At 40.8% G+C, this 27,263-nt stretch overlaps 1 protein-coding gene across 1 annotated transcript; it reads left to right on the top strand.

Moving 5' to 3' along the window:
• Positions 1 to 523: 523 nt before the first annotated feature.
• Positions 524 to 27,263, top strand: LOC143845765 (protein cornichon homolog 2-like). Its single transcript, XM_077354180.1, has 4 exons — positions 524 to 922; positions 1,940 to 2,121; positions 10,381 to 10,503; positions 26,903 to 27,263. Exons 1-4 carry the CDS (start codon positions 848 to 850, stop codon positions 26,970 to 26,972), a joined length of 450 nt encoding a protein of 149 aa, XP_077210295.1. The 5' UTR covers positions 524 to 847; the 3' UTR covers positions 26,973 to 27,263.

Genomic DNA, 27,263 nt, shown 5'->3' with positions numbered 1-27,263 from the left:
ACCCGAGGTAAAACCCTAAACCCGATCCGACCCTGACTCAGGGCCTAGAAAATGAACCCTGACCCGCCCTCAGGGTTGGAAAATCGACCAGACTTGCACCCCTAGTTGGGATCATCCTATGTAAATGATTTTTGGGGCACAATCTATTTACATTGTGACCCATTAAATGGACGGTTTGGATCATCTATGGTATGGGTTGTACAATCCATTTTGAAAAATACAGGGTGAATTCATCCTAGAAGATGGTGAATTTACCACCCACCTTCTGTTGTTGTTGTTTTTTTTTTTTTTTTTTAAGTACTAAAATCGAGTACAAATTTTGGGCAATTAAGGAAAAAAAAATACTTTGAAAAGGAATTCCGTTTGGAAAATAAAAACGGATGTGACATCACTGTTGATCTGACCTTTTCAAGCTGTATTTATTGCTTATTTGGGGATTTAAGCCCCTTACTCCCCCCCCCCCCCCCCACCCCCGCGCCTCCTCTCCCCTCTTTTTTTTTTTTTTTTTGCCACAAAACGGGATCCCGTTTTCCTAGCAAACTCGGAAAGAAAGAAAAAGGATAGCACAGTAGCACCTCAAATTACGAATGGATAGAATGGTATTCTCGATATAATCGAACAATCCAAGGGCAAGAGAATTTAAAAGTTTCTTCAAAAGAGAGCAAATCTTATTCTCTCTAAACTGGTTACTGAAAAGAGAAGCAAAGCAAAAACCCTACATCTTTCTCCTCGATTTCGTAGTTCTACGTATCACCATCCTTCCTCCATCTTAGGATTCGATGAGATGTTTGAAGGATTTCTAATCTTTCAATTCTTGAACTGCATTCCTCCTCTTTGATCGTGGATCATGGCCTGGGAAGTGTTTCTTTGGCTAATCTCCTTCTTCTCAGTCATCGCTCTTCTCGGAGTAGCAGTCTATCAGGTATTTCAAAACCCTAACCCTCTCTCTCTCTCTCAAACACACACACACACACACATTAGAGATTATAATCTTCATATTGTTTTTTCTTGGAACCTCTGTTATACTTTTAGGTTTGAATTGAGTGGAATGTGAAATTGAAATTCTGTTGAATATTGTGGTGTATCTTCACAATGTGAAATTGATAAACTTCTTGCTACCTTAGACTCTCTATAAATTCTTCATTCCGCGTACACAATATATAATATATTACAAGAGGGAACACTTTCCTTCGTTCGCCCCCTCCCCTCCCCTCTGTGAAACAACCAATTTATTCAAAAGCTTAAGCTGTTAGAGTTGGTGTTATTTAATCATTTATACTTCAACTCTATCCTCTCCTTTTTTGTTCTTATATCAGACTGCTACCTGTTGGAGAGCCTTGGCGCAACGGTAAGGTTGCTCCATTGTGACCTGGTGGTCACAGGTTCGAGTCATGGAAACAGCTTCTCTGCAAAGCAGGGGTAAGGCTGCGCAATGGCAGGAGCCTCGTGCACTGGGCACCCTTTTTTTAGACTGCTACCCATTGCAAACCCGCACACTAAGTTCGTTTATTCCATGCTTTTCCATTTGTGCCCAATCGAAAAATATTTCATTATGCACGCAAACTGGCCATAACACAATTACAATGGAGTTTTAATTTTCATTTTCCACACTTTCTGTTATTCTTAATGTAATAGTGATTTATTAATTTTGATCTGGGTACAATTCCATATATTGTTATATATCTTGCATAGTGTTATCCATATAATGAAATGTTCTCCCCGTCCCAAAAAAATAAGATTCTCCAACTATAGTAAATGTAAATTGTACAGGCTTGTTGGTTTTTTTCCAGGATCGCTATATCAAACTCCTTGTATCCATGTCTTTGCTAGAGGCACATGTGTATCATGCTTATTTCTAAATTTTGTCGATTAAGAAGAAAGTCCGCCTTATCACTTCTCCAATTGACCATTGTCTTCATTTGTTAAACTGTTGTTGCAGCTTATTTGCTTATCAGATTTGGAGTTTGACTATATCAATCCATATGATTCATCAGCTCGTATCAATGCCGTGGTCATGCCAGAGTTTGCGATTCAAGGAGCACTATCCACCCTTTACCTACTAACATGGCATTGGTTTATGTTTCTGATGACAGCACCTATTACATACTACCATATAAGATTGTACGACTATCCTTCTTTCGGAAAAATGAATGTGTTATGTGTGATGAGTGCTTTATATTTTCTCTTGTAAAAGGTGTCAGCTCCCAATATATTAGTCTTGATGTTATTTTTTACTCAATTTATTTGGATGATCTACTATGTAAATATCACTGTGAAAGCCTTGGTATGATCTGACAGAATTGTCTTTTGCGTGTGGCCATTTTGATCTTGATTAAGGATTAACACATCCCTTTTTTTTGAAAAGGGAGGATTAACACATCCTGTTCACTGATTGCATTCCTGCCTTGACACATTCCAGGTTTAGTCTTATAATATTAAAGACATGAGTGTATTAGGATATGTCTTGTGACAGGAAACAAGGAAGCAAAGAGGCACACAGTTTAGGATTCATAATTTCATTGCAGTGCTTGTAACTTTGTAAGTAAACAATTAGGCCAATTATTTACCATTTCACAAAAACAAAATAAAATAGCTCATGAACCATTACACCATTATTGAAAATAAAATAAATTATGAATGATTACACTCTTATTGAAAATAAAATAAATTATGAACTATTGCATGGTTGGTGGAAAATTTCCGGAAAATAGGATGTCGTATCGGTAGAGTGCTAGCAACAGCTGCTTCCTGTGATGAAGGTCGAGGGTACGAGAAAGCTTCCATTTTCCTCATGACTTCTTCAGCTTCCCCAGATTCCGTGCGTTTACCAGTTTACATCGATGAATTGGTGCATTGGGTGTCGGCCTCAAGAAATCCTACTACTCCGCTCCAACGAGTTATTCCGGCAACTGAAGTTTCTCGAAATTGGTCGGAAAATCTTGGTTTTTCCGGTAAGAAGTGGCCGGAGAAGAAGAGGGCGCAGGTTAGTCCTCAAGGAGTGAAGTGTCTAACGCACGCTTCGTCCTTTAGTTCTCCTCCTGTTTACGTGGAAATAGGTGAGAGGGTTAGCGTAAGCAGGCTTGAAAAGGGGAAGGGACCAAGACAAACAGCGGCTAGTCTTCTCTGTCAGAAATACGTGGCGGATGGAGAGACTGCATGTAGCTGGAAGACAAAAAGCTTTCCTGGTTCAACTTCCCAGACTCTCATCTCTCCCTTAATTCAAATGGACTCGCCCTATCCGTTGGATCAAGGGAGTTTGCAACTGTGGGCCCATCCTCTTCAGTCAAAGGGAGTGGGCCGGTCTGTTGTAGATAACTTTGAGCTCTCGCCTTTCAACACTTATCCTCCGGTCTTGGCCCAGCTGGTGGGCTTTTCTGCAATAGTCCATAGCCCATTTTCACCTAATCTTCAAGTATCGGGTCTAAGGGATCAATCGCTCATTTCGCAATCCCGCTCTCTTCGTCTCGGTGATTGGCGAGAAAAAGAAAACCCTCGTCTCAAGGTCAATCTGGCGGAGGCTTTCGCTGGTGTCTCCTCTTTTGATCCTTTCATAGAAGGAATTCACGAAGGTGAAAATTCTCGTCTCATGGTCAACCTGGCGGAGGCTACAGTAGGTGTTTCCTCTGTGGACCATCTGGTTGACGGAATTCAGGAAGGTGACATTTTGCTTCGGAGGGAAGTGGTGGATCCAGTCGGTGGAGCCTGCACAGCTCTAGTTAATTCATCCTGGGTGCTTTCAATCCCTGAGGAGGCACATCGGGGTGTGGTATCGGGCAAAGACATTTGCTGCAGCCAAGATCGGGGTGATTCCTCCACCCTAGGATTAATCGATGTCTGTCATGACAATTTGCTGTCCGATCCTTCTCCATCTGGGAGTTGGAAGTTTTCGGTGGAAGGCGTTGATGGTGGCGGAGTTCCGGATTCAAATAAGGACTTCGTAAGTGACAATTTAGCTTTAGCTTTGAGCGTGGAGGAGAATATTAGTCCTCTCTCATGGGTAGATCCTAAATCAGAAATTTTGGAAATTTTTGTGAATCATATAATTTCAACTAGCAGAGTTCTGGGCTTATCATACTCCGGGCCAGAGGACTAATTACGCACTATGTTCAGAGTGGCGGAGCGTCGTGAAATGGAACACAGAACCTTTTCTGATCCTTCCAGTGTCGAAGGAGTCAGGAAGATGCTGCGCGAGCTAACCAAGTTGAAATCGGATGTCAATTATGATATATCTCCTGTCTGTAAAAAAGGAGTTCGCCATGCGAGAGGTTCAAGTCGGATGAGTCCGCGGGTAAGTGCTCAAAGGTCGTCTGTTCGCCCATGCTGATTCTTTCTTGGAATGTTAATGGGCTGGGGTCTCTGGAGAAGAAGGCACAGGTTAAAAACTTAGTGAAACGACATAAGCCGGATATAGTTTGTATTCAAGAAACAAAAATGGGGGTGGCAAATAGCGCTTTGATCCGAAGTCTAGGCGGCAACTCCAATTGGGAGTGGCTCTCTTTGGCCGCTGTAGGGGCAGCAGGAGGTATTCTAGTGATGTGGGATCAATCCAAATGGGTGCTTCAGGATTCTTGGGTAGGTCAGTTCTCAGTCTCAATAGTTCTTGGTCAGATGGGCACACAAAAAGTTACTACCTTTTCAGGCATCTATGGTCCAACACTTCGATCAGCGAAGCAACAGTTCTGGACCGAACTTATATTGATCAGGGGTAAATGGGGACATCCGTGGTGCTTAGGGGGCGACTTTAATGAAATCAGACGGGTCGAAGAAAGACAAGGGTGCCGCAGAATTTCACAACATATGCTAGAGTTTTCCGATTTCATTGCTGAAACTGAACTTCTCGATATTCCACTTATGGGGGCTAAATTCTCTTGGTCCAGAAACTCACAGAAAAGTCGTTTAGATCGCTTCTTGTTCTGCAATGGTTGGCTCTCATTGTTCCCGGCAGTGTGTCAGAAGGCGATTGTACATTCAGTGTCTGATCATTGCCCGATAGTTTTGGATCCACGACTGGATTCATGGGGTCCATCGCCTTTTCGATTTCAGATAGGATGGTTAGAAATTCCTCACATGATTGAGCGGATGGGCGGATGGTGGGAATCACATAAAGTGGAAGGGGCAGCCGATTGGGTCATAGGGGCTAAACTTCGTTATGTGAAAAAAAGACTCATAGAGTGGGACTCTCTCAGACAAGAGGCTCTCCGCGATCGCCAATCTTGGCTACAAAATCGGATGCGGGTCTTATCTTTGGCCGATGAAGCGCGGTCAGCTACATAGGACGAGCTGCATGAGTTGGGAAAAATTAAGGAGGAACATAAAGGATGCCTCCTTCAGGAAGAAATTTTATGGAGGCAGAAGTCCCGAGTTAGTTGGCTAAAGCAAGGAGATAAAAATACTGCCTACTTTCATAACATAGCCAGTGCACGGAGGCGGAATAATAAGATTGAGGTTTTAGAAGTGCAGGGTTCCCTTTCGGATCGTAAAGAGGCGATTACTGAGGAAATTCTAGACTACTACCGGCAGTTATATTCAGCAGAAGATATTTTACGACCTACTTTGGAAGCGGTGAGCTTTACCTCGCTTGATGATTCTAGTCGCTCGGGGCTCGAAGGCCCCTTTTTGGTTGAAGAGGTGGAGAAAGGGGTGTTCTCCATGCATTGTGACAAAGCGCCGGGGCCGGATGGTTTCTGTCTTGCTTTTTTTCAGGATTGTTGGGAGTACGTAAAGGGAGATGTCATGGCCTTCTTTCAAGCGTTCCATGCTGGGTCGAAGCTGGATCGGGGAACAGGTGCCACCTTCCTTGCTCTCATCCCCAAAGTTAAGGGAGCAGTGAAGATTTCCGAGTTTCGGCCGATCAGTTTGGTAGGTTGTTTATATAAGCTATTGTCTAAAGTGTTGGCAGACCGGCTCAAGAGGGTACTCCCCTGTATCATCTCAGAGAATCAATGTGCTTTTGTTGCCCAGCGACAAATTTTAGACTGCTCGATGGTGGCCAATGAAATGGTGGATAACATGGCAAAGTCAGGGAAGCAAGGTATTATTTGTAAGCTAGATATGGAAAAAGCGTATGACAGGGTGGATTGACAGTGTCTGGACTATCTTTTACAAAGAATGGGCTTCGGGAGAACATGGTGTGGGTGGATCCGTAGTTGTCTATCTTCAGCTTACTTTTCAATTCTGATTAATGGCTCCGCACATGGGTTCTTTCAATCGTCTCGAGGATTAAGACAGGGGGATCCTCTATCTCCCTTTCTATTTGTCATTATAGCGGAAGCCCTCAGTGTGTTGTTGAAGAAAGGTCGAGTGGAGGGGTCGATTTCCGGGGTAGATTGTAGCGAGTCTGGTTATCAGGTCTCGCATTTGCAATTCGCGGACGATACTTTACTCTTTAGTTCTTCCCAGGCCTTACAGATTCTTAATCTTAAGGCTATTCTCCGGTGCTATGAGTTAGTGACAGGTCTTCGTTCCAACTTCTCAAAATCTCGTCTCTACGCTTTGAATATGTCCGCCGAAGGAGCTTCCGCTCTAGCGACTATTATGGGATGTTCCTTGCAGAGTTTGCCGGCCTCTTACCTGGGATTGCCCCTGGGAATAGGTCGACCTCGAAAATGTGCATGGGATCCCATTGTGGATCGAATTGAGCGAAGGCTTGATACATGGAAGATGAACTTATTATCTAAAGGTGGCAGGTTAACCATGATCAAAGCTGCTTTGGCCAATATACCCATTTATCAGCTATCATTATTCAAATGCCCGGTGTCTGTGGTTAAGCGTATCGAACAGATTCAACGACGATTTTTGTGGGGGGGTTTAGCGTCGCAGCGGGTCATGGCGCTAGTGAGTTGGGAATCGGTGTGTATGCCCCTTCAAGGGGGAGGCCTCGGTATTCGGAGGATCAAGCAGATCAACCAAGCACTGTTGGGTAAATGGTTATGGAGGTTTGGTGAAGAGAAGTCCAGACTATGGGCTAGAGTAATCGCAGGTAAATATGGTGTTGCTCCAGGTGAATGGACTACCTTGAATATCTTCAACAAACCGGGGGTGACGATTTGGCGGGATATCCTAAGCCTCTCACCGCTCTTTGATCGTGAAATCAGGTATCGTGTGTACTCCGGTGAGCGGATATCCTTTTGGCCCATGCGGTGGTGTTCGTCTGTACCGCTCCAAGCCCTATTCCCGGATCTTTTTCTAGTTGCAGCTGATAAGTATATCTATGTGAAAGATTGTTTTGAATACGTTGGAGGAAGAGTTATATGGCAGCCTCCTTTCCGTCGGAATTTCTTTGACCGCGAATTGCCCTCGGTGACGAACTTATTTCAGATTCTGGATCAGAATTATGTTAGTGTCTCTGGGAAAGACAAACGATTGTGGGAAGCAACGTCTTCAGGCAGCTTCTCTAATAAAGTCTTTTTATAATAGTCTGGTGCCTTTTGAGGTAAATCATCTGGTAGCAAAGGTGTGGAAAACAAAGGCCCCCCCTAGAGTATGCTTCTTCGGTTGGGCGGCAATAAGGAATCGAATACAAACAGTGGACTTCCTGCGTCAAAGGCACATGTTGATTGTGGATCACTGTACTTTATGCCTTGCATCAGGGGAGTCGGTAGACCACATTTTCATCCACTGCCGAGTAGCCAGGGAGATTTGGGGGAAGCTTCTAGCCCGATTTGGCATCATATGGGTGTTCCCTTCATGTCTGCAAGATCTGTTTGCCGGCTGAGGATGTATACCTTGGGGAAGCAAGGGAAAGCGGTTGTGGTGGCTATCTTTAATGGCGGTATTATGGGTAATATGGACAGAAAGGAACTCTCGGATCTTTGATGGGAAAACTAAATCTCTGTTCTTTTTATTTATTAAGGTCATTTCGCTTACGATATCCTGGGCTAGAGCCTTGCCGTTATTCCGTTTCGTTTCGGCATTTGAACTGTGGGAAGGGTGGATGGTAGTGTGCCATAGCAAGGAAGTTCTGCAGGTATCTATTCAGCATTGGAGCCCTCCTCACGAAGGGCACGTTAAATTAAATTTTGATGGTTCAAGCTTGGGCAACCCAGGCCCTGCAGGGATTGGTGGAGTATTACGAGATAGCAATGGTGTCGTCCTGAAGGCTTTTTCTGGTCCAATCGGCATAGCTGATTCGAATGAGGCTGAGGTAAGGGCTGCGCATCAAGGCATTGTAAGTTTGGTTAGGGGAACATCAGACAGCTGTGTTGTGGAGGGTGACTCGCTGAATGTTATAAGATGGCTCAGGGGACCACGGCCTCCCCCATGGCGCTTTATTAAATTCTTTGACGAGATTACAGATCTCCTACAGGGGCGGCCGGTATCTTTTAATCATGTGAGACGCTCTGCTAATGACGTAGCAGATAAGTTAGCAAAAGATGGCGTATCGCAGCAGGCTTTAGAACTCTATGATTTTCTCCCGCCCTAATTGTATTACTATAGTCTGTTTTTATTTTTCTGTGCTGTAAGGGGGACACCCTCAGTCTTCTTTTAATATACTTGCTACCATTCAAAAAAAAAAAAGAACTATTGCACCCTTACCGATAACAAAATGCCAATGAACATGATGGAAGAAAATTAGAATAAGTTTAGGATTCAGAATTTCATTGCAATGCTTGTAACTTTGTAAGCAAACAGTTAGGCCAAAATAAAATGACTTATGAACTGTTGTAACTTCTTCTCCCTCAATGAATATAAAATGACTTATGAACCATTACTTATTGAAAATAAAATAAATTATGAACTATTGCACCCTTAGTGATAACAAAATGCCAATGAACATGATGGAAGAAAATTAGAATAAGTTTAGGATTCAGAATTTCATTGCAGTGCTTGTAACTTTGTAAGTAAACAATTAGGACAATTATTTACCATTTCACCCAAAAAAATAATAATAATTTGGCCAAGGTTGTCTTAGGCATGATAACAAAACTCCCAAAATTCATATCCATCGATCACACCCAAAATTTAGAAACGGCGCTAAAATAGAAAGTATATATGATCATGATTTGTGGATATGAATTCGTGTGTCAAGTTTCAACGTGGATACGAGTAGTTGTCTGGCATGGCAACATCTAAAATCTAGAAATGGTGACACGTGCATGCACATCACATTACTGATTACTATCATAATTTGTAACAATATAAATATGGTTTTCATTTGTAACAATATAAATATGGTATTCTAGTTCTCTTCCGTCTTACATTATATAACGAGAAAGGGAGGGAGACCAATATGATACAATGAATATAGTATTGGGACAAGAGTTTGTTTAGGGAAGGGGATATAATAGCAAATATTAGTTAAAAGAAGATTTAAAAGAAGAGTTTATTATAAGGTAAAAAAACCTAATTGTAGTTCCACTTTCAAATACACCACTTTGGCAAAGACTCCTCCCCTTATTATAGAATGCGTTGGAAGTAAGAGCATGAAAAATTTGAGAAAAGAACTTCTCAAGAAGCTTTGGGTGGGATACAGGGAAGATAATGGCTTTGAAGAGGTGATGAAAATAGGGAATTTGATGTATTTTTAACTCTCTCATTCATTTGAGGGGTAAGAACACAACAAAATGCTCTTCGAATAGCTATAAACAGACAGAAACAAGGCTACAAGTGTAAAAACCTAAAAAAAAAATCATAATGAGGATTTTTCCCGGAAATTCGCTTTGATTTCGTCCGGAATAGGGCGCTTCTCCTTCTTTCATCCGGTGTGAACAAAACATAATGAAATAGAGCAGAAGTGTGGAACAGAATGGAACAGAACAAATTTTTTATCAGAATGCTCCACCTTGTATTGTACCGATTTTCTTACTGGTAAGAGATACTTTGTCTGTTCCGGAAGAAATGAAACAGAATTGATACCTGTGGCCGGGATAAAGACCATGTGGGTCACGTCATGATGTTCTACAATATCAAATATCCTGATTTCACATTCATGCCCTCTTGAGGGACCCTAAAATTGCCTTTTACCATTGATTGCAATAGTGGCTTTATGCATAATCGTTCGGCTACAAACATTGTTGCATGAAAATATCATGTGTGTTACTGTGATTGGGAATCCCAGTATTCTTTCCGAGTAAACACTACTGTTTGTAAATACTAAATCATTATGCTCTGTCCTCTTATGGTTTGTCGGCTTAGAATCATAGTTATATGCCAGTTTCAACTTCCAATTAACTTGATTTAATGTGGGTCACTCTTGCACCAAAAAAAGGCTGTCAACTAATTCTTCATTCTTAGTGAACTTAAAATGTTCACATTTGGTTAGCCTGGAATGTGTGCCTTGCTTTTGTTCTTAATAATGCTAGTTATAATTTTCAGGTCAGCATATTTTGTATGCTTAATTTTTTTTTTCCTAACGATATATGGCTTATTTGTCTGTTTCAGATACATGAAAAGGAAGCATTTGATAGATGTCACTGAAATCTTCAGTTTACTTAATGGAGAGAAGAAGATTCGATTGGTCAAGCTTGTTTTCTATCTGATTCTCTTTTTTATAGTTATATACAGGTCCGTCTTTTTCCCATCCTTGTATTTTATTGGACATTAATATGTTTTATGCATTATCCTTGCTAATTCTGGGTCTAGTCTGTATGTGGCCACAGCATTTTCGTTGCATTTGGACTTCATGTTTCTCCGGAGAAAAATAAAGAAGAAAAATTATTAAGCAGTCCTCATGACATTGATCAGTTTGCTAAGTTCATTGAATAAATCATTTTGTAATTCTACACCATTTTCTTCGATTGGAGTTGTCTACATTTTACATTCTGCAATGGTCGACTTTTACGTGTTATATTTGTTCTTGAACTTTAATGCATCTTTCAAGGTACCTTTTGGACAAATTGAAATTCACGTTCTATACTTCTTTAGTCTTCTTGAACTTTGATGATTTTTTTTTTTTGAAAATATTAGCCAATTTATTGCTAAACGTCCAAGGTGGTCAAAGTACAAAGGAAGAAACCAAATAGGAAAAGAAATCACATAAGCAAAAATACGTAATTAAGGTGGGAGGGAATCATAAAGAGCTAGCACATCCTTTGAAACTCCTCTCGCAAGACGATCAACCACTTGGTTGGCAGAGCGACGAATATGAGAGAGACCAAGAGAAACAAGCCAACCAATTGAACATTTCATCAAAGAGAGGATCGAACCGCCAATGTGGTTTAAGGGATTTCCGAATCCACCTAATGACATTCATAGGGTCTCCTATTATAGCATTTTCCACCCTGTCTTTGGCTAACAATTTCAATTCCTGATGAGCCGCTTGCACTTCGGCCTTTGTTGCACCGGCAATCTGATTGGGGCTACCAAAGGCCCACACGATCTCACCAGAGCTATTTCTTAAAACACCTCCAATGCCTGTCGCGCCCGGATTTCCAAAGCTAGAACCTTCGAAGTTGAGCTTCACAAAGTCCGGTGCCAGAGATGACCAATCTTGAGATAATTTGAACTTTGATGAATTTATAGAACAAAAATGTTCAAATTCCAATTCTGATTATTTTATATCGTATCTGAGCATCTTTGGTTCTTAATGTTGTTATTCATGACTACCTCAGTCATGAATAACAATGTTGACCACCTCGGTTAATGTTGTTTTTGAATGTTGACCACCTTGGTCTTTGGGGCCGTCCCGCTTCTTAGCTTTTAACGCGATCACAAGGACGCCTATTTGATGCTTCGAATAATCTAATTAATGTATGCTTCGAATATTCTAATTAATGTATGCTTCGAATAATCTAATTAATGTGTTTTTCAGGCTTCCCCTATCTATTGTTCTTTCATCTTCCTCCTTGGCTCTCTCTCTTCTCCCCGTTTCAACCCTCTCTGCCAAGCGAGCTGCGGATGATATCTGGCCGATCGTCCTAGAAAGGTCATCTCTCTCTCTCTATTAATCGATTGACTCCCTAAGCTCACGACAATGCGTCGCCACCTGCCATCCTTAGTTTCCTACCTCGCCTTCACCCACAACCTTGATGCCCATCTCTCCATCCCCATCCTCCCGTTTAGCACATGGCAACACACTTTGCCATGAGTCCATGACCCACGATCTCACCATCAAACCTTGAAAAAAACCATGGCAAGATCAGTAACAACGCGGGTCGTTTCTGCACCAAAACTCGTCTGTTTAGAAAGAAGATACAAAACTCGTGTGAAAAGCTAAAGTCCCGGGGATTCCACTTAGCAAATCGGTGCGCACTTTGCAAGAATGCGGAAGAAAATCTCGATCACCTATTCCTTCTCTGCCCCTTCTCTTTTCAGGTTTGGATGGAAATATTCAAGTTCTTGGGGTTTTCATGGGTTCTACAGGGGGATATTCGGGATGTTATCACTAATTGGTGGGGCGTCTTTGCTAGCCGCCTCGGAGACACTATGTGGCATTCTATCCCGTATGCAATTGTTTGGCTTCTATGGGCAGAGCGCAACAATCGTATATTCAGGGGAAAGGAGCGGAGTTGCTTCAGCATTATTCTCAACCTTAAGCTAACGATTATCAAGTGGGCAAAAATCAGGGGCCGTGTACATTATTCGACAAGTGAAATGCTTAGAAATTGGGTGGCAGTGATCTCGGAGAGGAAATCTGAGTCATTGGTTTCCCCACGGTGGATACCTCCTCCGGAGGGATGGTTCAAATTCAATTTTGATGGGAGCTCACGGGCCAATCCGGAAGGGCCGGCATTGGTGGTGCCTTCCGAGATCATAATGGAATATATGCATGACTTTCTCGGGGCCGTTGGGTGTCTGTGACGCAAATGAAGCGGAGGTCTCTGCCCTTCCTTTTGGTCTACAGTGGTACGCAAAGCATATTCTCGAGCCTCTGATCGCTGAAGGTGACTCTTCCAATGCTATTGCGTGGGCCAACCGTAAGGCTTATGGCCCATGGTGCCTTGCTTTCAAGATTGACGAAATAAGGGACTTGGTGGCCTCTCTTCGTCCTATGCTGAAACATACGGCGATCTGGCAATGATCTTGCTGATGTTCTTGCCATGGCTGGGGTGGATTGCGATTCTTTGGTCGTTGACACCCCTTCCGTTTTGTAACTTTTTCTGTTCTTCTTTTCGGCCCTGTTTCTTGTTTCGGATGGGCCTCTTGCACTTTCAGTGTTGTCTGCGGGGACATCTTGTCCCTTTGTACTACTTTTGATTTAATGCAATCTCGTTACCTTTCAAAAAAAAGAAAAAGAAAAGAAAGATGATACATCGCTCTTCCATCCACAACTCTGCAATCTCTCTTCTAGCGGATTTCTTAAAAAACACAACCCTTGTTCATATGTATTCCGTTTGCAAATCTATCTATGGGGCTCATTAAATGTTCGAAGAAATTCCATTAGAAATTCACTTTCTTGGAGGAACTGTTTCGTGACTTTTAGTATAATATGCTGCTATGAAAATTGTAGATGCAGATGGGAAATCCAGCGGAATGGGATCATCTTGACCTAGATGGGGGATCCATTTGGTTGTATGTAGTATTCAGTCCATCAAAAGTGTCTAAGCCTTCATTATTACTTTGAATGATGGTTGAGTCATTCTCTCTGCCACACCACATCATTGAAACCGTGTTTAAAGCTTCTTGTGGTGCTTTCCACTTTTTTTAGAATTTTCGATTTGTTTTGGATGTTTCAACTGAACAACAAATTTGAGGCTAAGACCAAGCTTGTGGGATTGCGGATTCTTCGTTTACAGACTTGCAATTTCCATTTCTTTCCTCTATGAGCATCATATGCATGGCATACTGATGGGTCATTATCATCTGGTCCATATTCATTTAGTTTATATTTGTTCCTGTCATGATGCTTGGAATAATCTCCATGTTTAGGCACATTTCAGGCAATAGAAGTGTCAACATGATTATAAGTATCATGCCCTTTCATTTTCAGAAATCTACCTTAATGAAACTGTAAGAAGTTTTTTTTATTTCACAAATAGGAGTATTTTGGACAGCACACAATTCATGTTTATTTGAATTCTTAAAGTGAATGTATCATTTGATCATTCTTCTTTTTTGTGTGCAGGACGACTAGCGATTCTCACCACATTTGAAGGAGTGGAGGTCTCAGGCTTTTAAGCAAGCGATTTTGCAAGAGATTCAATTCCACATGAGATTTTTTTATTGCCAAGTTGCAAGTGATCTTTAATCACAATTTATTGATGTACTTTGTCAGGCCTTTCCACATCAGCAGGGGAGCTCTCTGGGGGGGGCTGCGCCCCTTTTAGGCAGGCGAGTCCTCCGGGGCTAGCTGAGCCGCTTTTAGGCAGGGGAGTCATCCGGGGCTAGGTGAGCCATTTTTCAACTGGGGAGCCCTCCGGAGCGAGCTGAGCCATTTTTCGGCATGGGAGCCCTCCGGGGTGAGCGAGCCGCTTTTAGGCATGGGAGTCCTCTGGGGCAATAAAATGTCGTGATTTGTGATTAAAGATCACCTGCAACTCCTGCAATTGTGATAAAAAAAATCTCCTGGGGGAATTGAATCTCCTGCAAAATCGCTTGCTTCAAAGCTTGAGACCTCCACTCCTTCAAATGTCGTAAGAATCGCTATTCGTCCTACACACCAAAAAGAAGAAAGAAAAATGATCAAATGATACATTCACTTTAAGAATTCAAATAAACATGAATTGTCTGCTGTCCAAAATACTCCTATTTATGAAAAAAGGTTATTATAGTTTCATTAATGTAGATTCTGAAAATGGAAGGGCATGACACTTATAATGATGTTGACACTTCTATTGCCTGAAATGTGCCTAAACATGGAGATTATTCCAAGCATCATGGCAGGAACAAACATAAACTAAATGAATATGGACCAGATGATAATGACCCATCAGTTTGACATGCATATGATGCTCATAGAGGAAAGAAAAGGGAAATTGCAAGTCTGCAAACGAAGAATCTGTAATCCCACAGGCTTGGTCTTAGCCTCAAATTTGTTGTTCAGTTGAAACACCCAAAACAAATTGAAAATTCTAAAAGAAGTGGTCTATGGCACCACAAGAAGCTTTCAACACGGTTTCAATAGTGTGTTGTGGCAAAGGGAATGACTCAACCACCATTCAAAGTAATAATGAAGGCTCAACCGCTTTTGATGGACTGGATACCATAGACAACCAAATGGATCCCCATTTGGGTCAAGTTGATCCCCTTCCATCTATGAAAGGGGATGCCATGTATACTGATCCTATACTATCACCTGGCAAATGTCTACAAAGCTTACAAGGTTTAAGCAAGGATGCAGCTGAGGATCTGCCTATTAAAGGAACAGATTTACTGATTGGTTAAAAATATTTGGATATCAGTTATGTTGGTGAGAAGGATGCTTCGTGCATAAATATCGCTGCTGAGCAACACAGCTTACACTAAAAGCCAGTTGTTTTCGCGGATCGGAGCACATTCACAGAATGATGAAAAAATTCCATGAAGTGGTTTAGGGAAACAATCAACCAAATGATGGATCTAAGGCAATGAATGTTCAGGGTGATCATGGTTCGTCTGTAAGTGGAATAGTTGGAACCCGTTCTGACAATATTACGCTGATAGTAAGCAATTTGACTTTTCAGTCACACTGTGCGGAATCTTGTAATAGAATTTAAGGTTTTGAATGATAAAAAGTTTTCATAACATGTAATAAAAATATGGTGAGGTTGTTTGCAGAGAAGCTGAGACGTATGATCAGCAATATGGATATTCTGTAGACAGAATCCCAGATGGGGAGTCAGTACATTCAGGAGGAACGTGGTCAGACTTGGACTGTGTCCATCATAGAAGAAAAACAATCTCCAATTGGGCAGCATCACTGGATGTAGCTGCAGCAACCATTGCAGCTAATACTACAAACGACGAATCCTCGAGGAATAGCCAAAGATTGGTATACATCTTTTTTTTTTTAAAAAACCTCCTTATTTCCAATGATGGAGAAATCGTATAAGACTATCAAGATCAACAGACAATTTTGCCAGTGTTTTATGAAGTCTTCTGTGGAGATTTAGAACACATGGGAGAAAAGAAAGTGAAGCAGCCAAGAAAAGCCTCACAAATCTCAGAATATGCAATCTCTAATACTTTGAGAATCATGCATGTGAATTTGAAAAGTATTTCTGTAAGATTGTCAATATAAACAATCAGGAATATTTTAAGATAATCAGCAACATGGACATTCTGTGGAAAGTTGAATTGCCGATTTGGGATTCTGGCCAGTTTAAAGCTGAAGGTGGATTCTTCTGTTCTGAATCTTCTGATAACTCATGAAAACAATGAAGTTTGGTTTTTAAAATAGCCAAATGGTTTAATGAAAGGTGGGGCTTTATAAAAAATAAAAAAAAAACTAAAATTGGTAAACCTGTAAGAGTGCAGGAGATCATAGGACATCATCTTAATCACAAGAAAGAATCATACATGGGACATAAGATGTCTCACCGTGTAAGATGAACCATAACAACAGAAAAAGGGCAAAGGTGGGATTGAATACAGTAGAACTCTTCTTACCGGAAAGCTTCAGATTAAACATTGCGTCAAACACATGTGGGCGAACCGAATTTCCATTGAAACCGCTGAAACTTCTCTGTAGATAAAAGAAAAAGTTTGATCTAAATAACAAATGGCTGATAAAGAAAAGAAGAGGGGAAGAACAAAATAGGATTGCAAACCTGGTTGCTTTATTTGACGACCGGCTACTGGGTTTCTGCTCCTCCCAATCCCTTGGGTTCAATGGCTGCAACAGCAGTTCTTTGTAAAGATGTCTCTGGAAGGAGGAAGAAAAGCACCGGTACATGCAACAAAGATAGAACTGAGATTGTGAAGGTGATTTATAGGTAGAGAAGAAGCGAAGGACAAGGATCCTTCTACGGGTCAAATTCTTTTACGTCTCTCTCTCTCTCTCTATGCTTATCTTTTCCTTTTTTTCCTCAACTGCCTCTCTTCCTATTTCTTACACACTCAAGTCTTTCTCTGTAATCTTTTTCAGATTTACTCTATCTCATGATACCCAAAATCCTTTCATCCGAAAGACTTACAAGTTGCAAAATTTTGGCCTCATCAAACGTCTGAAATAATGGGCTCACCCATAAAAGCATGGTGTGAAACCATGGCCCCAACTTATTCATTGCTTGGGTGCATATTGTGGGACCCATCAATACATGTTGTAAACTGATGGGGCATACCACATCAAACCAGATGTAAAATGGTAGGCCCGGATGACATGCATAATATGAATTGTAAATTGTGGTTCCCATCTTATGCATGGGTTTAGTGGACATAGTGGACATCACCCTTGCTAATCAATGGTATAAAATGATTGACCTCAATTTTTTCAGTACATGTGTTGTGAAATAATGGATCCACCTCATCAAAAGCTTGGAGTGTAAAATTGTGGGCCCAAATAATATATGGAATTCATGACAAAATACCCCTTTTATGAGGCGGACCGAAATTTACTCTTATCGGGCCGGTCCATATGGGTCCAAATTCACTCTTATCGCGACGAAATTTACTCTCATCGGGCTTGACCGAGTGGCCAGGAAAAGGGCCTCATTTCGACCGTACACAATATTTCGGACCCAGATCGGGTTCGATCCAAGGAAAAATGGTTCGATTCAAAGAAAAAATAGGTCTTATCGGGCGGGTCATACGGGCTCAATTATACTCTTAATGGGCCGGTCCAAGCAGGCCCAAATTCACTCTTATAGGGCCGGACCGTACGCAGTATTCCGGACCCAAATCGGGTTCGATCCAAGACATGCAACTAAAAAAAAGGAAAAATGGTAAGCAAAACTAAATCAAATTTTTGAGACAATGATGGTGGGCCTCATCTTATCATTAAACAATGGGCCTCATCTTATCAAAGCATGAAGTGTAAATGCGTGGACCCACTTTACAAATGGTCTGGATCATCATATGTGTGGCCTATAAAATACTTAGTTTAAAAAAAAGTGTTGGCCCATCAGAAAATGGTCTGGATCATCATATGCGTGGCCCTTACAATACTTGTTTGAAAAAAAAAGTTGTGGCGCATCAGAGAATGATTTGGATCATCCAATGCGTAGCCCGTACTGTATTTGTTTGGAAATGTTGTGTCCCATCTAATGAACGGCTTGGATCATCCTATGAAGCAAATTTGTTGGGCATATCCTGTCTACGTCACGGCCGTCCAATTCTTCGGCATTATAAAATGATCTTAATCATCCAATCCATGGACATTTGAATACTATGTTGTCCATTCTAAACTTCGACAAATCGGACGATTAGGATCATACTTTGGAGAAGATTTTCGTGGTATACCCTATTAATTTCAAGACCTAACGAGTGAATGGTTTGGATCATCCAAATAGCATGGGCCTATTATACCACCTTTGAAAAATGGTCAAAATACCACCGACTCAGGTAAAAAGACCACAATACCCTTGGGTCAAGGAAAATGGTCAAAATACTACCAAGTTAGGTAAAAAAGACCACCGCACGCTCGGGTCAAGGAAAATGGTCAAAATACTACCGAGTCAGGTAAAAAAGACCAAAATACCCTCGGGTCAAGGAAAATTGTCAAAATACCACCAAATCAGGTAAAAAGACTAGAATACCCTCGGGTCAAGGAAAATGGTTAAAATGCCACCAAATCTGGTAAAAAGACCACAATACCCTTGGGTCAAGGAAAATGGTCAAAATACTACCTATTCATGTAAAAAAGACCAGAATACCCTCGGGTCAAGGAAAATGGTCAAAATACCACTGAAAATTTGTCACACTTGAAAAAGAGAATCACACACAAAAGATATTGGGATCAAATTTCTCTCTTGCGGGAAGAGGTTTCTTAATTTTGGTAGGGATCGTACACTTCTGGTTTTATTGGCCTTTAATTACATTTCTTAGAGAAAGAAAATACCTCTGATTATCCATCAAGAGGTTCCCTATCTAAATACAATTTTAGTTAATTATCCTCTAGAAAGATCTGATTTTTGTTAACAGATCCTTTCAGATGGAATTTGTTTGTCCTGGGGACTCTCTTCATCTTCCCGTTGGGGAGTCGTTATCTTTCTCATCCTTTTCCTGGAGGAGAAAGGTCTTCTCCCTTTAGGGAGTCTTTGGGAAGAGATCTTAAAGGGACCTTTAGAGAGTCTCTGGAAAGAGATTCTAAAGGGATCCTCCTCTTCTCTCGAAGGAGAAAGGTCTTATTTCATTTGGAGAAACCGCCGTCTTTATTATCTTTCTCCCGAAAGATAAAGGCCTTCTCCTTTTAGGGAGTCTCTGGGAAGAGATCCTAAAGGGACCTTTAGAAAGTCTGTGGAAAGAGATTCTAAAGGGATTTTCTTTTTTGGGGGGAAATCGCCGTCTTTATCATCTTTCTCTCGGAAGAGAAAGGTCTTCTCCCTTTAGGGAATCTCTGGGAAAAGACCCTAAAGGGACCTTCAGAAAGTCTCTGGAAGAGATTCTAAAGATACTTTCTTCATCCTTCTCAGCCAAATCTTTTCCCACCTTTCTCTCTTCTCCTTCTTCTGTTTCTCCTTTCGCGTAGCTTTTTCTCCTAAAAGATCCGAACCCCTTTTCTAAAGGATCTTCCCCTATTTATAGAACTCTCTTGAAGTGGTTGGCAACTGCCACCTCACCCCTTATCTCTCAACTTCACGATCCCCACTTCCCTTTTTGTGGAGGGTTACATAACTTCCTCTTTTTTGAAAATTGGATGACTCATTCCTCCTTTTGCGAGCCTAAAATTTAGGGATTTTTTCTTAGTTGTGGGCTCTGTTTTTATTTTTATTTTTTATTAAAGTTCTTTAACTTTATGTTTATCCTTAGGGAATAACATGCGTAATCACCCATTTTCTCTTTCTTCTTACTTTAATAAGGGGTTTTACTATTATGCCCTTTTTGTAAAATTTCAAGTCCAACACTACTATTGGTGGTAACTTCCTAAATGCTTGTGTTCTTCACAGATTTCCTTATGGAACAACTGATCCCTTCCTGTTCTATAGTTGTCGACCTTGCCCTAGGCAATTTTTTTTAGCAAGTATTGTACTTCATTATGTTGGACTAATGCGCATAGAGGAACCAACATTTGATCCACATCCAAAAATAATTAGAATCAATTTTTTTGTCACAGCCAAACGTCATTCTGCTAAAAAAACAGAAAAATTGATTCTTAAACGTGAGTTTGCCGAACATGATTCTGTTGCTAGTAGTACTCAAAGAATGCATTTGTTTCTTCAAAACAGAATGAGGATCAAGAGAGTGGGCGCTTGGCGCTTCAACTTGTGTACGCTGTATCCTACATATATAGTGTGATGGACGGGGAAAGTACACCTCCTATGAGTTTTGAGCATTTTTCTTATCACATGGCATCAACCAATAGTTCTCATGTCAGCATGCACCATTGCAGAATGGTGTAGCCAAACGAAACCACCAACACATTACAAAAGTTCTATTGTCTATGTTGTTTCACTTTGGGGCTCTGAAACAACTCTACACTATGCCCTTCCACATTGTTGTGCATGTTATCTACATGCATTTATCACTACTCTCAACTAGGCATCACCTACTTGAGTACTTAATAGGGCATATCCAGATTATTCATTTCTTAGATCATGGGGGTGTGTTTACTATGTACATGTGCCTTCATCCACTCGAAAGAAGTCCTCCTTCCTAAGTTGTCACTTGTATTTTTGGGGGATATCGTGAATTCGTGATGACCACAAGGCCTATCGATGGCACTCGCTTTCGTCTCACAAAATCCTAATTTCACAACATGTTTTGTTCTATGGGCCCCACTTTTATGGTCCCTCAAACTTAGGCTATGGGAATAAGTGGAAGAAGTCGTTTGATGCAACAACTTTGTTAGACCCTGCTCCTGCTACTACAAGTCACGCTATAAACCCATATGAGAAGTACCATGGTTGTTAGAGACACAGGCAAGTCACCAAGCTATGATAACCCAGGCTATAACACAAGTAGATTAGCCAGGGACATTTAGTGAGGCAATTTCCTGTTATAGATAGATCGAGGCTATGGAAAAAGAAATGGGGCATTGTGCCGCAATGACACGTGAGATCACATTCCGGTTGGCATCAAGTGGGTGTTCAAGGAGAAGGGATGGTTTCTAAGGAATATAACCAAATATAGGGACTTGACTACGATGTGACATCCAACGATGTGACATCCAATATAGTGCCGACAAGTATTCTAGGTTTTCGTTTCTTTAGTCAGCCCCCCCTTCCTTTTGAGAGGGTTTATTATGTTATTTTCTCTTCACTTATCTGGTTTTTCTACCCCCCCCCCCCCCCCCCCCCTTCCTTTTGAGAAGGTTGTTTTATTATGTTATTTTCTCTTCACTTATCTGGTTTTTCAATGTATCGACCATCTCGGTTTTCAATAAAGTTTTGCCATCATTCAAAAAAAGTATTCTAGGGTTTTGTCATCTGGTATCCTCGGGGCAAATTAAGTGCTGATTTGATCTTTTTGGATTCCCAAGAAATTCTTCAATTTCTTCCAGAAGCAGACAAAGAGACTTGTGATAGCCAATACCTTTGGTTGGATATTTAGTAAGATGGGATAGATGAAATAAGAAGTTACATTTGAGATCTGGATTACATGATCTTTACTGCTACACTTAGTGTAATTTGACTATCTTAGGTCCTTATTTTCCATGCTAGGACTAAGAACATTGATATAGACTACCATTTTATATGTGAGAAGGTAGAAGATGGTGAAATTTATCTTAGCTATGTCTCAAGTAGAACAAGTTGTAGATGTATTCACAAAAAGTCTCTAAGCTTAACATGTTCCGTAGATGCCAGCTTGAGCTTGATGAGGAAGTGTTGACAATGGAGTTGAAAATGGTGAGCTACTTGACTAGTGCTATTTTGGTCATTTGACCACATGATGGTTAAATATCACACTGTATTCAATAATTTCAAAATCAATGAAGCATGGAACGGGGTTTAGTCTCTATTTTCTCTCTTCTCTATTCTTTATTTTCTTTTTTTTTGAATGGTCATTCTCTTCTCTATTCTTCTAAATCTTTTTTTTTTTTTTTTTTGAATAGTCTTATGTTCTTCTATATCTTTATGGTTCATCATCTTCAAGAGATTCTTTATAGGAAGCCCTCACTTGAATCCAAGGCCATCTGGTATTGCGGGGGCATATTTCAGGCTGAGCAGGGGGAGATTGTCAAGTTTTATTTCATAGTTTTGACCTGTTAGGATATTGGGATTATGGATTGACACGAGTCAGAAATGGGGGCTCTTCTTATTGGCCTTTGTATTTTAAGGAACAGTTGTTAGCCTCTTTGGGTGAAGGAAGATTCAGAAAATGTCATTGTATGGGTGAAGGAATCCAAGGTTGCTTCCACATCTTATTGACTCCAGATGTGGAAGCAACCTACTAGGATACTGGGATTATTAATTGACACGAGGCAGAAATGGAGGCTCTTCTTGTTGGCCTTTGTATTTTAACTTTTAAGGACGAGTTGGTGGTCACTTTGCATAGAGGAAGATTCAGAAGATGTGGAAGCTAGAAAACTTCATCATGTAGGGATTGTTTTGAAAATCTTATAATTTACGATTCAAATCAAATACTAAGGATTTCGATTTGAATCCCTTGATTGAATATTAATTTATATGAATCTTCGATTTTTTATTGAATCTTACAATTTCATAGTAGATTGTACGATTCATGTGATTTATCCTAATTAAGTTTTGTGTAAAAGAAAATAGGACTTCCTGTCGAAAGACCCCTCTCCCTCTTGCAATAGAAAAAGCCTTCAAAAATTCTCTTGTGAGAAGGAAGAAGACAGAAGAGGAGGAATTCGAATCAATCGAAGTAAGGCATCGCAACATAGAGGAGGAAGACGTATATAATGAGGGCAACATTGAAGACTTATCAGTTTTTTATAATTGATATTTGCCATTTGGTGTTTGAGACTTTGAGAATTGATATGATATCGTGCCCTTTATTATTTTTAAGCTTATTATCCAATATGCATTAATTTGGATGGGAAATAGATGATTAGCAACCATGTGGGATAGACGGCCGGGGGATTGGTCTTGCTCATCCTGTGGTTACGGTAATTTTAAATGGAGAAGTTAATGCCGATGCTGCCACGAGAAGACAAGAGGTAAAGTAAAGAAGAAGATAGAAGAAAGAAACAAAGTCAAAGTGAAATCGTTGTGGCGATTAGGGGACTGGTACTGCTCTTCCTGCAACTACTTAAATTTTAAATGGCGGGGTAGATGTTGCTGGTGTGACCTGGATAAAAAGCGAAATTCCTCACCTACGAATGAGCCCATAACCCCTACCGATCCGGATATTGTGGCCCAGGAGGGTGATTGTTGGCCGGATTCAGGACTGATTACCCCTTTTGTTGAAGGAGGGATACCATCCCTGTCTATCTCGGGCCCCGAGGTGAAAACGAGACTCAATATCCTAAGAACGTGTTTGGTAGGAAAAAGAAAAGATTTATCTGGATCCATCCAGGATCTATGGCTCTGGGCAAAAAATTGTTGGGACATCCCTACCCTTCCCTATCCTTCTCTTCTATCAAAGGATGAAATCTTATTTATGTTTGACTTGGTGGAGATGGCCTCCGGAGTCCTGGCCAAGAAAGATGAGGCTTGCGGAAGTGTCTTACTTTCCATCTCCATCTGGAATCAAGATTTTGTCCAGGGCTCCGAGGTGCTTTGGGTCAATATTTATGGCATTTCTTTGCAAGTCTGGGCTACCTCAACAGTCGAAAGCTTGGGAAATCTCTTTGGACCGGTCCTGTAGGTTAAAATGGAAGGTAACCATAATCAATGTATGAGTTTTGTATCGGTCAAAATCCTCGCACCTAGATGGAAACTGAGTTATCCCTTCGTCAATTTATGGATTTCTGGTCACTGTTACACTGTGGGTATCCTAATTCAGAAGTCAAAGGGACCTCATTTGGCTTCTGCAGCTGATCCTTGGGATCCTTGTGCATCCTCAGCTCAAGGACCCCTCCTTTCTCTGGCTAAGCCTCTGAATCTTGGGTTGGATATTTCGGCCGGCCCGACAATGGCCCCGACGGTGAAGCGCCCGGAACCTATTCGGACAAACAAAATAACCATCGCATCGTCGGTGCAAGGCCCCCTGTTTTCAAATTTCAAACCATCTTGAGTATGGGCGGGAAAAGTACAGGGTGCCCCTTCCAAAATTGGGCCTACCTTTCCTTCTTCTTCTGACTGTTTAGGGCTAGCAAGGACAAACCTTAGACATCCAAAAGGTGTTTTTGGCCTACCATGGTATCGAGATTTGACATCTAAGGCCTGTATTGTATCTGGGTGAACAACTGGGATTTTCTCTAGCTTCTTTTCGGGTCGAGCTAGATGGCGTGTGGTTAGGGCCCTATGCAGAAGGGAGGCAAAAAATTGGGAAATATATGTCAGATGAGGATCTTACTACTATAAAGGCTCTTGTACTGAAAATATAACCCTATTTTTCGAAAGGTGAAAAAGTTTTTGTGGAGGGGTGTTTTGAATGATTACTTTGGTTGTCAAAGTTTTTTGGTAGTTGGAAAGGTCAAGATGGAGGTAAGACTCTCCCTTGAGAGGGGCTATAGCCATCCTTCATTTTATTAGCTCATTTATGGTGCCTTGGGATATGGAAGAGACGGTTTGCAATATGTCAGGGTACATGCTAAGGAACTTGATTGATACTATGTGAACTTGGGAGCTTTTGTTTTATTACCTTTGGCTTTCTAAAAGGCAGATTTTTGGTCAGGAAGTCTATGGCACCATAACCGAGTGTATCTCTAGGGTGGTGCCCTCGTTCCACGTGTGTTACGGGGGTGGGTTTTGGCTATCATGCCTGGACTCTAAAAACCTTTGACGGTTATCTATGTGTCTCTCACCTTTTAGAAACATTCCACGAGACAGATTATCTGAGGAAGTTTTTTCTCAAATATCTGGGAGAATGGATCATAATCAGCCCCCCCCCCCCCCCATCGGTAGGATTAAGTAGGAAAAGGAAACGTTCCTCCCATAATCTGTCTCGGGAGGAACTTCTCCTTCGAATCACGGGTTTGAGCTACAATGAAGAAAAGGCCTCCAAATCCTCTCCTATGGTCAGAGAGGAAATTGGCCTTTTTTTGAAAAAGGAATAGACTACCTTCAAGAGAGAGGCCAATAGGAGGAGGGAGGTTTTCTTTAACATAACGGGTCTATATGATGTGAAAGAAACCCATAAGCCCTTGCATAAACACCCTCTCTTTATCAAACTCATGACGGATGAAAGAAAGGATAGGAGGCTGGAATGGGAATTGAAAAAAGAGGTGGGGCATCGAAGGCTGGAGGATTGGACCTTAAGAGCAGAGAATTCCGGAAATACGAATCCAAATGAAGAAGAAACAGCTTTGGAGGAGGAACTGATCCTCGATGAACTAAATTCCATTCTGGAGGAATTGGAAAAATGCTCTGGGTAAGGCTTCTACTTCTATCTACGTCGAGGTGATGGTTGGACACAAAGCCTTTTGGGAGGGTCTGATTCTAGTCCTATAAACTTTTTGTGTTCTGTTAATATCGGTGCTAACTTATGAAGTAGAATTTGAATCTTAAAGGATCTGATTGATTTTCTCCTTTGGAGGTCAAGGTCAGGCTGAACGGTATAGTGAAGGAAACCTTAATTTTTGGGTGTGAAGGTGTTCGTTTAAGATTACCTTACCTGGCTCTGGGTATGCCCAGACCAGGTCTATTGATATTTTGTAATGCAAGACGGGACTTCTGGTCCCCAATGCCTTTCTAATATTAATAAAATTGTCGTCTTTCAAAAAAAAAAAGATGATTAGCAAACAAATTGTATAATGATATTGAATAACTAATCATGATTTAAACTAATGGATCTGTATAAAAAATAAATAACTAACTATTTTATTATTCTTTAATTTGTTTACACACAATTTATTTGAATGAATCTTACGATTTATGATCCGATACGATTCGATTCCTACTTTAAAAAATTTGCATGTAGGCTCTTGAACTTGGGGGCCTTTTTGGATGCCACCAAAATTGGTTCTTATTTGCAAATAAGATTATTTTAGGTGAATCTTATTTGCAAATGGGACCGCAGGATGTCTTTGGAACCCCCATTTACCATATCATTTCTAAAACTATTATAACCATTATTTGTAAAGAACTATGTTTTAACTCCAAAACCATTTGCATATAAGATTAAATGCAAATATTTTTATAGGTATTCAAAGAAGCCCAGACTTGGCACAATGGCAATGGCATTGCAAATATATTATCATTCTTTACATCACACCTGGACTCATATGGCCAGGTCATAATGACCTCAAATCTAAAATTTTGAAAAGCAATGGTAACAGTAAAGAAGTACAAATTATGCAATTGTTAATCTTGTATGAAGTCAATCTGATTAAGATGGGTACATGTGGTTTTTTCTGATTAAATGGAGATTGAAGAACTGGAACACCTTTCTACATAGCATGTATGTGTCAAATAATAAAACACCGATAATGGTCCGCCAGCTAGTTATATTCTCATTCTAAACAAGAATTCATTTCCCATTTGAGGTTCCTTATGTTTGGCTCCAGGTCTTACTGCGGATGATTCATGCTTCTTTACTCTGTGTTATAATAGGAATGATAGATGAAGGGCGCCCTTGCAAAAATCAGCTTCAAGGGTGCCCCCTGTTGGTTAATTTCTGCAAAGTGCATTTATGGTGGCGCCGAAAAAAGTTGACGTTGCCAAAAAAAATTGAAACCGTGTTGACTCTGTAGAAATTAACCAATAGGGGCTCCCTTGATGTTGATTTTTGCAAGGGCACCCTTCATTCTATCATTCCTCGTGTTATAAATTCTGACCTCTTGTAGACATTGTTTTATGGTTGTTCTGAATGCCTCTCTCTCTCTCTCTCTCTCTCTCTCTCTCTCTCTCTCTCTCTCTCATGAGGTTATCTTTTGCAGGCTTGTGGCGACTGCTGTTATCTCACTTATTGATGATGATGATGGACCACTGGAATCTGGGATTTTTTGAACCACTCATTGTAAGATCATCCTTGTGAATTTTCCGGTGCCTACTGTTTAAGAGTTCACTGTCAATCTGATTAGCATCCTCTTGTATTATCCATACCTACTTTTTTTTATTAATACTCGAACTTCGGGTTAATTTTTACATGGATATAAATTCTGTATTGAATTTTCGTAGTACTAGATGCAAGAACATTGCATTTCCAAGCAGGGCATTTGCATATGGAAAATGAAAAACTTGCCAACAGATGTTTTGAAAGAGTTGAACAAATGAGGTACGACTGATTTTTTTGATGGA

Source organism: Tasmannia lanceolata, unplaced genomic scaffold (assembly GCF_043159265.1).
Source record: "Tasmannia lanceolata isolate RefF3 unplaced genomic scaffold, GAP_Taslan_0.1 ptg000015l, whole genome shotgun sequence".
Classification (NCBI taxonomy): Eukaryota; Viridiplantae; Streptophyta; class Magnoliopsida; order Canellales; family Winteraceae; genus Tasmannia; species Tasmannia lanceolata.
Note: the sequence above shows the minus strand (reverse complement) of the source record. Positions and strands in the feature narration are given on the sequence as shown.